Source organism: Cariama cristata, unplaced genomic scaffold (assembly GCF_000690535.1).
Source record: "Cariama cristata isolate BGI_N322 unplaced genomic scaffold, ASM69053v1 scaffold27496, whole genome shotgun sequence".
NCBI lineage: Eukaryota > Metazoa > Chordata > Aves > Cariamiformes > Cariamidae > Cariama > Cariama cristata.
The window spans coordinates 1-9,035 of NW_009624235.1; the positions used below are offsets into that span (position 1 = coordinate 1).

At 56.1% G+C, this 9,035-nt stretch overlaps 1 protein-coding gene across 1 annotated transcript; it reads left to right on the forward strand.

The window, feature by feature from the left end:
* Positions 1 to 6,788: 6,788 nt before the first annotated feature.
* On the forward strand, positions 6,789 to 7,824 carry LOC104163945 (motor neuron and pancreas homeobox protein 1-like; the record flags this gene model as incomplete). Its single annotated transcript, XM_009703103.1, is given in 3 exon segments — positions 6,789 to 6,949; positions 7,491 to 7,652; positions 7,654 to 7,824. Coding segments are annotated over 3 exon segments (494 nt in total), but the record flags the coding sequence as incomplete, so codon positions are not given.
* Positions 7,825 to 9,035: the final 1,211 nt, after the last annotated feature.

Consider the following 9,035-nt stretch of genomic DNA (forward strand, 5'->3'; position numbering starts at 1 on the left):
CAGGGCACGGACGGCACAAGGACCGACTTCGGGCTCTTGTCCCGCCGGGGACTGTCACAGGCACCCCTGTGTCACAGTGTCACCCGGACCCTGCCCTGAGCTTGGGGTTGCCGCAAAGATGGGGCCAGTGGGCAGTAAACAAGTGTGGTTTGTTAATAAATCCCCGGCAGAGTGTCCAAATTTGTTAGCTGAGTTTAGTGTCTTAATAACCTGGGAACCCATTAAAAAAAAGGCTGGATAAGTCAGTTAATTAGTAAACTGGCTGGATGAATAATAGCGCAAAAATGGAGAATTAACATGAAACATCCTATTCATTGTTCCTTCCTCAAATTACACCTGGGCAGGTTGAAGGAAAAGGCTGTTCCCTTCCCCAGGCTGCCTCCCTTTCCCTGTCTCTCCCCAGACTGCAGGATAGGTCCGGCTGTGAAGTGGTGGTGGTACCTAAGGGTGTAGAATAAGCCTCCAGTGCTACAGGCTGTGCGTGCTCTTCAAGTATGTCATTAAGAGCAGGAGAAAAAAAAATAAATCTGTATTTGTTGGGTAGTGAAACACCTTCCTGCTCCTCCGCAGAGGCCACATTGTCCTCGCAGGATCTGGGTCCGTCAGTGCATCTCAGCATCCCGGTACCTTCATGCAGGGTTGTGTTTCACCAGAGTGAGATCACACCACTTCATTTGGCCCTGTGGCCCTGAGTGCAGCTTCTGGCTGTGATAACGTAGAGATATTTGTGCATCAAATTTGCATTTGTGCATCAGCCCCATCCCTCTGAAGTGCAGGATCTGCTCCATAGCTGAGTATCTCCAAAACCCTGCTGAAAGGGGACAAATCCCAAATCATGGACATGAGAACAGCTTGTGAAGGGAGCTTTTGGGCTGTGCGAGGGTGCACGGGAACACCATGTCAATGGGTTTTGCGGGAAGCACTGAGCTGGGCTCCTATGGTAGCTCAGGGAGAGGAAAAGCATCCTCTGACCCAAGTATTGCTTGACTGGGCCCTGGAGAGCCCAAAGCAGGGTAAAGGCAAGGGAGACACATGGAGATGGCAGCAGGAAAAGCTGCCAAAGCTGTAGATTTTTAAACCAGAGTGACCACTGCCCCAAATAATATCCTTGCTGAAAGATGTTTGCTCCCCGTTCTGAGGCGCCCTTAGCAGTGGGGATTCTTTCTCCCCAGCCTGTCCTGTTTAGTACTTCAGAGCATTTCTCCTGCTGTGAAGCTTTTCTTGCTCTGGTTCCCCAAATTTGTAACGCCAAACACAGCAAATCGCTATCCATTCTCTTTGTTTGCCTGGTCTGCACATGAAGAGGATCTGTAGGTCCCTTTCAGCCTTCTCCTTCCCCCACTATGCAGCCCAGTTTCTTCCGTCTCCTCGGAGCCAGGTTTCCATCCTGACTGCTTTCAGGATTTTCTTCCAAATGTCCCCCTGTCTCAAATCAGAGGGACCAACCTGGGTGCAGAGCTTGAGCTGATGCCTCCTTGAAGCAGAAGGATGAAGATTTGTGTGTTTGCAGCTGCCCTACCTGCCTGTACCTCCCCGTGAACATCACTTCTGACTTGGGGGACTTATGGTTATCTTGGGGTCTATTCTCCTCTCCAGTCTTGTTCTCTCAGGGATCCTGCTCCCCTGGTCCTTGTTTCATGTTACTCTCAACACCACGTAGACTGCATCATCAGACCCTGTTCCTCATCCATCTTCAGATCCTTGTTTCAGTCCATTGGGAATGTTTGGGTTCTCAGATGTGCCTTTCCTCTTGTGGAAGCAGGTCCCTTTGCAGCATGCCTTGCCCTTGTGGTCACCAGGACTGGTGCCAGCTGCGTGTTATGGCTGTGTCTGGGCTCGTACTGCCTGGCTGTGGTATGGGGATGGGGACAGTGGCATGGGTATGCAGGGACAGGAAGGGGCAGCTGCCTAGGACATGCTGCCTGCACAGCCCTTCCTCATTTCTCTGAGGAGGGTGGTGGGCTGGGCAGGAGCCTCCCGCTGTTGCCACAGGGCTCCTGGGTGCCCTGTCCCGACATCCAGCCTAGACAGATGGACAGACCTGCCTGGCTGAGGTTTCCAGAGTGACTGAGCACAAGTCTCCGTGCTGCTGGTGCTGGTCATGTTTAGCTCTCCAGGTAGCAGTGGACAGATAGCTGGAAGAGATGGATCTGAAAGCCTCCTATTCTGGGGCATCCCAGAGGGAGATCACCCTTGTGATTTATTTACAGGGATTCCAGAACAAAATCCTGGAATAAATTCCTTCTTTAGCTGCATGTGTAAATACGTTTTGTAGGCACGGTCGAGTTTGGTTTCCTGGGGACAGTCAGGGTGGGGGAAGGAGCGGGACAGCCCCTGAACCGAAGCTGCAGGCTCTGCAGGGATACGTTGCACACACTCGCCCTGCTCTCACCTGTGTATGGGGGAGGTAGGATGCCGGGGAGATGATCTGAGGCAGCAGGTGCCCTTAAGAACCTGGCCTGGGCTTGGGTGCTGGGGGTTGCTCAGAGAAGCGCTCCTGCTGCGGTGCAAGCGGGTGCCGTACCTTCCTCGCTAGCTGCGGAGCCGCAGAGCGCGCCTGGCTGCCTGTGCTGCAATGCAGAGTGAGAGGGCTGGGTGGGAAGGCCTGAGTGAAGAAGCAGGGATGCCCTTGCTGTGGCCAGGGGGGATGCTGCCGGCCCGGGCTCCGCTGCTCCCGACCCGAGTCCCTGGTCTAGGGCTTTGAGCACCTCCTGAAGCGCAAGGAGGGAGCATTTGGCACCCGGGTGCCATGCCTATTAGTATTTCTGGGAGCTGTGATTTATTTGCTGTGGCTATCGGCGTGGAAATGCAGTGTGGCGGTGGGAGCCAAGTGCATAGACCCACCTCAGCGGAGAATTGTAGGACTGGGGAGCGGTGATGTACAGCTGCAGACTCTCAGGAAGAGCAAAGCGTTCCCCATGGGGGTCCTGGTGCTCAGATGGCTTTCCTGGGACATTGTTTCTCTGCATCACCCACTCACCACCTTGATGGCTTGGAGCCCAGGCCAGATCCTGCCCGCAGCGGCGGCGAGCTGGCTGATGAGCTGTGCTGGGCTAGGAGAGCAGGCAAGACAAGTCATATCAAACTGCTTCGAAAAGCAACACCTTCCAAGGCTCACCAGATGCACAGTGCTCTGGCGTCAGCAGGGAACACAGGCTGGAAAACAGCTGGCAAGCAGCAATTGGGGGTCAATGGTGGAGCAAGCAAGGGGCTAGCAGAAGTCGCAAATGCCTTTACACGTGCTGCCCCACAGACAATGGTCAGGGCTGCCAGCAAGCCAGAAGAAACCTCTGGTGGTGGCCCCGAGGCTGGTGAGACCACCTCCCCCCGTCCTAGCCCTGACATCTGGAGAAACACCTCCAAAGCAGACAGAGTGCTAATTTCCTCTCCTTTATCTGCCAGCCCACAAAGTTAAGTGAACTATAGCTAAACAAACCAAATTAAAAGCATGTGGGTTAATATCAACCTAGGATTACCCTTGTTATCAAGTAGACAGGACTGTATCAAATAAACCAACAATTCTTTATAAGCTTTATCTAATTATCCAGGAGGCAGCTGCCTTACAGAGCTCCTGGCCTCAGACTCGGAGGGCATTCAAAAAAGCAATTTATTTACTGATATTGCAGCCAAATGCTGGGCACCCATCAGGGGGTCCAAGCCCTGCCAAGCTGAAGGGATATTGAGACGAGCTCTGATCCTGGATGTACCACTGGAGGAGATAGCTGGGGAGATAGAAAATATGTTGGCAAGCAAAGGTGCGATGCTGAGGCAGTCGCTGGTCTTCTGGTAGGAACTGGATAAGGGGGAGAGCCTTCCCAAAGGGTTGCCCTTTCTATAGGGTGTTGGTTGTGATGGGGATGGGTTCACAGCTGAGCTGGCATGGACTGGGGGTGGTGAGCCCTGGGAGGACGCTTGCTGAGCATCCTTTGGGAAGATGCCGCCTATGTCCATGAGACAACCTGCCACAGGACAAGAGGGAACAGGACTCCATGAAGCACGCTGGCAGGACAGGCTGGAGCTACCAGCAGCCACATGGCATCATTTCCTCTTTACATGGGAAATTGGAACATACTTCATACCCTCAGACTCCGCTTTCTCCTCCTCCCTTTGCTCCTTCCCCTGTGAGAAATTGGAGACCCTCTTCCTCCATACTCTCCCCACGCTAAGGAGCCAGGGCCCTTCAGGGAAGCGAGCAGCAGGTCTGAGGCCAGAGATGTTGGTAATTCAGGTCCACGTTGACCTGCTGCTGTGGGTGGCTGAAGGTCAGGTGGATCTTAAAGCTGATTGGTTTGGGCTCAATCCATCTCATCTGCTGGCCAAATCTTGAACAAGTGATGGGGGGAAGCGGTGGTGATGGATAATAGTAGCTGCTGAAGGGTGTATTGTCAGAGGAGATCACAGGTTAGGTGGCCAGCCACACCTGTGTAGGCTGGGCTTTGGACTGGTCATGGCTTGAACTGTACAACACCACCACAGACGGGTTTGAAAGTTGGGTTTTTTTGTCAGCACTGGGACATGAGACCAAGTGGGTTTTCAGGGCAGTCAGGGTCTGTACAAGGTTTGTAATAGACACCACTGCACTAAGCCTGAATTGGAGACACTGAGATGGAGAAGCTGGGGCTGGCAGAGGGACTGTGCTCCCGTGGTCGGTCCCCTGCATCGGTAGTCATTTGGGATATACCCTGTTTCAATTTATTTGGCTTTTGGACGAACTTTCTGTTCTTCTTTTCCCTGCTAGACCAAGCAGCCCTCAGCATCTTACCTGGGGAAGAGCGAGTCCCTTAGGGGCGTGGTGGTAAAGCAAGCTGCCTTCCAGCCTCCTCAGAAACTGAACAGACCAAACTCCTGCTGCTTTCGGGGTCAAGACTCACTTCTGTGCCTTCGCTCTTCCTGCGTCCATTTTTAGTCTGGCCACATCTGACCTTGCAGGAGGAGGCATAGAGGATCCTTTCGGGGTGGTCTGAAGGATTTCTGTGCTCCCCAGAGCCAGGATGCAAGTGCCCTAGGAGCTGAGCCCTGGGCTCTCTGCTTTGGGGCAGGGAATTCAGGCTGGGAATATGATATTTCTTCGCCCCTGGCAAAACAATTTCCAGCTCCAGAAAGCACAGAAGTCCTGGTTTACTGAATGCTGGGAGGTGGGCACCTCCTCTTCCCTCCTCTTTCCCCAAAGCATCCTCTACAGACCATGCCCAGAAAGAGGACCTGCTCAGAGGGACCCTTCCCTGACCCGGTACAGCCAGCCCCCACAGTGCAGCCCCTGCTTCAGGGAGGGACTGAGGCACTGGGTTCCCCAGTGCACCCTCCTGTCTCTGGCAGCAAAGAGGGCTTGCTGAGTGCCAGAGCCCTCGGGCTGCCAGACGCTGCCTGGGGCTGCTTTGTGTTGTGCTCCCCACCAACACTGACTGAATAAATTTCCCCTCCAGTTCATTCTGACACATCTCTGGCCTTCCCCCCTCCCAGAGGAGCTGCAAGGGGTGTTAGGTTGGCCTGCCCCATCCCTGCAGATGCTGGTCCCCATGGCACCTCCTTTCCTTAGCCAAGGGGAGCCTTCTCAGGTCCGTTTGGTCCCACGTCTCCACCAAGGATTTGTAGAGCCAGAGCATTCACGGCCAGCCAGAGCCTGGACAGCAGCTGAGCTCTGCAGAGCTGAGCCATCTTTCATCTGACATTTGTATTTGTCCTGGAAATCCTTTGAGCCTCTCATTTGGTTTTAGCCTTGAATATGTTTTGTGTGCAAAATAACGCACCTTTTGTGTGTCAGAGCCATCGGTACAGCGTGACTCTATCCAGTCCCTAGTTTAACTGGCCAGTGGCTGCAAGGTGGGTCCCACAGGCTGTCTCTCCTGGCACTGTGGGGCTGCAGGTGCAGGAGGGGTCATGTCCATCTAAGCTCCCATGAGGAGTTTGCAGAGCCCCAGCACAGCCTGGGCTCTACCTGTTTGACCCGTCCCACCCATCATCCAGGTAGTTGGGATCAAACCCGGATCATGATCAGTTAATGCCCCCTTCATAAATTCCTGCCTCGTGCGTCACCGCTGTGTTTGTGAATGGCTCGGTGGACACCTCAGGAGATGGGCAGGTCAGGATCAAAGCTGGAATCTGGGGGAGATAATGTGGATGGTGCCCCATGCCCTGCAAAGTGGGTGAGCCACAGCACCCCTTGCCAAGCAGGACACATCTCTGGGGCCACAATGCTCCATCTTACCCCCCGGGGATGTGGTGGTGGGGACGTGCCCAGGACCTTTCCCATTAATGCTCCCCCCACGCTGCTCCAGCACTTTACTCCCAGCTGCAAACCTCTGGGTTTGATTGCTGCTGCGGTGCTGGGAGAAGCAGTAAAACCTGAACCCCAGGGGGACAATAAAGCCAGCGGAGAGGAGATAAGCGGGGATCAAACACGGCGCGGCAGCCACCCCACGCTGGACTCTCAAAGGTGTCTTTGTTCCCGCTGCCTCCTGATTCAGCGCCGGGCTGCCTTCAAGGGCTGTGGGCGAGATAGCGGGGCTCATGGGCAGCCCTGCCGCCCCAGCCTCTGGCAGTTGGGCAGCCACCTGCGTGGCCCAGCAATAAAAAAAGGAGGATTAATTTCAGTCACAGGACTGATCCCAGTTGCACACTGAGGCCTGATAACGTATCTCGCTGGTTCCTATCAGCCAGGCAATAAAGCCATTATTGGGGCGGGTGATGATGGAAGAGACGCTCGTCTTCCTCCTCATCCTGGGCTTGCCGAGGGGATGTCCCCTCCATCCTCACTGCTCCCTGACCCCCACCCGCTCTCTGCTCCGCAGCCACCCCGCAGTCTGGCTTGATGGGGAAATGCCGTCGGCCCCGCACAGCCTTCACCAGCCAGCAGCTCCTGGAGCTGGAGAACCAGTTCAAGCTCAACAAGTACCTGTCCAGACCTAAGCGCTTTGAAGTGGCCACGTCGCTGATGCTCACCGAGACACAGGTACCTTGGTCCTGGGGGGATGGAGCATAGCACCAGGTGGCTGCCAGGGAAGGAAGCCAAGGTCATGGGCAATGCTGATGTCCCTCACTTGGCTGCCGTCAGCCCCACGCCCCACTGCTCCCATCAGCTCCCCTTCCAGGGCATCTCCCTTCGAGACCTGCCTGGTGGGCTACAGGCTCTTCTCCCGTGAAGGGCACCCCAGAAATACCGCTCCTCTTATTACCCAGCACCCCCAGCTTGGGTGTCAGAGCCTTCCCATTCCTCACCACAGTGTGGGAATTTCTGTGGGGCTAAAATTTAAATGTCCCCATGCACGTCCTTGGGCATCCTGTGCAGGCTGGGCAGGGGGTAGGGAGCAGCCCCCCGGGTACTTCTCTCTCCGTGACAACCTCAGCCTCCGTGCACAGACCCGCAGCACCACGGGATGTCCCACAACAAAGAGGCTTTGGAGGGCAGTCCGTGCATGGAAGGCGCGAGGGGGTGAGTGGGGACAGGATGGGGCAGGGGGACACACTCTCCCCTGAGGGCTCTCCCTCGGCAGGTGAAGATCTGGTTCCAGAATCGCCGCATGAAGTGGAAGCGGAGCCGCAAAGCCAAGGAGCAGGGGGCTCAGGCGGAGGCCGAGAAGCAACGAGGGCTCAGCAAAGCCTGCGAGAAGCTGCTGCCCGGCGAGCCCCGGGGCCAAGCTGCCGAAAGCCCCGACTTAATGGGGCGCAGCCTTCATGGGGCGCAGCCCCGGCTCGGGCTTCCTGCACCACAGCACTGCTGAGCTGGGCTACGGGCCGGACTCCTCCTGCTCAGGGGGCGAGGAGGAAGAGGAAGAGGAGGAGGACGAGATGGGTGCCACTGAGAGGAAGATCAGCTCTGTGTTGTGAAAGGCGGATGGAGCTGGCTGGGGAGAGGGGTCGGGCTGCGGTGTTGGGGGTCTCTTTGCTGGCAGACACAGACTGTGCCTGGGCAGAGCGGGGGGCTGCAGGGCACCTGCCCCCCTTTAACTTATGTGTGTTTGGATCCTATTTAACTCGTAATTATTCCTCTGTGTGTATCTGGGGGAGTCCCCACATCCCTCCCCTATAAAGCTGTTATCTGGATGCCTCTGCTCTTCCTTAGGGGGCGGGAGGCTCTGGCCCCCCTCCTGCCACTGCGCTGCCCTGCCAGGGTCCCTGGGGTACCAGGTGGGGACAGCAGACTTGCACAGCTGGCAGCTAGCTGGCACAGCTGGAGGGGAGAGATCCCGACCCCTCCTCTGACTGTGCACTGCCCCTTCCCCGCAGATGTGACAGTGCCTGGAGCAGCGCATCCCTGCGTGGTGCCAGCTGCCCTTCCCCTTGGTGGCATGAAGGGCTGGGAAGGAGGATGCCCAGGATGCGTCCCAGCTTGCCCTGCCTCCTCCTGCACACATAGCATCTCTGGTGGGGTTTGTGCTTTGCAGGACAAAACTGATCTGCCCTGTGAAGCAGAGTTGGTTAATTGGCTAATGCAGTGATGCTGTTTTCCATGCTGCAATTAGCCTGGTTGCATCGGTGTGGCATTGGCCTGAAGGAAGGTGAGGACGGAGCCTTCCTGGGTTTAGGGAGATGCTCAGGCTGTTTGTGAGGGCTGAATGCCATGGTGAGCCCCCCGTTTTCCCATGGTGATATCTGAACCCCTCACAGTCCCTTTCTGCGCTCATTTCATGTTCCTCTTGAGACCCTGCTTGCTCTGGCTGTGCTCAAATCAACCCCTGGTAGCAGGATGACAACGGCCACCCTCTGCCACCTCCCTAGAAGTACTAGGGTTAAGCCCTGACCCCCCCTAAGTGAGCAGGCTGCCCTTGCCCTCAGGATGCTGGAGGGTTCTGGAAGACCCTATAGAGCTCCCATGCCTCCTGCACACTTTCTGGGCCTCCCTTTGGAGATGCTGAGATGATCGTGGAGGCAGAGGGACCTTCCCTGCAATGCCCAGCCCGAGGGAGCAGCCCCGCTTCCCCACCCCAGTGCATGTAGGGCTGCAGGAATGGGGCAGGCTGGGCTGCGATGCCCCATTCCCAGGCACCCCGTGGTGTCTTCTCCTGCCCCACGTCCTGCTGTCCCCTCCTCTCTTCTCC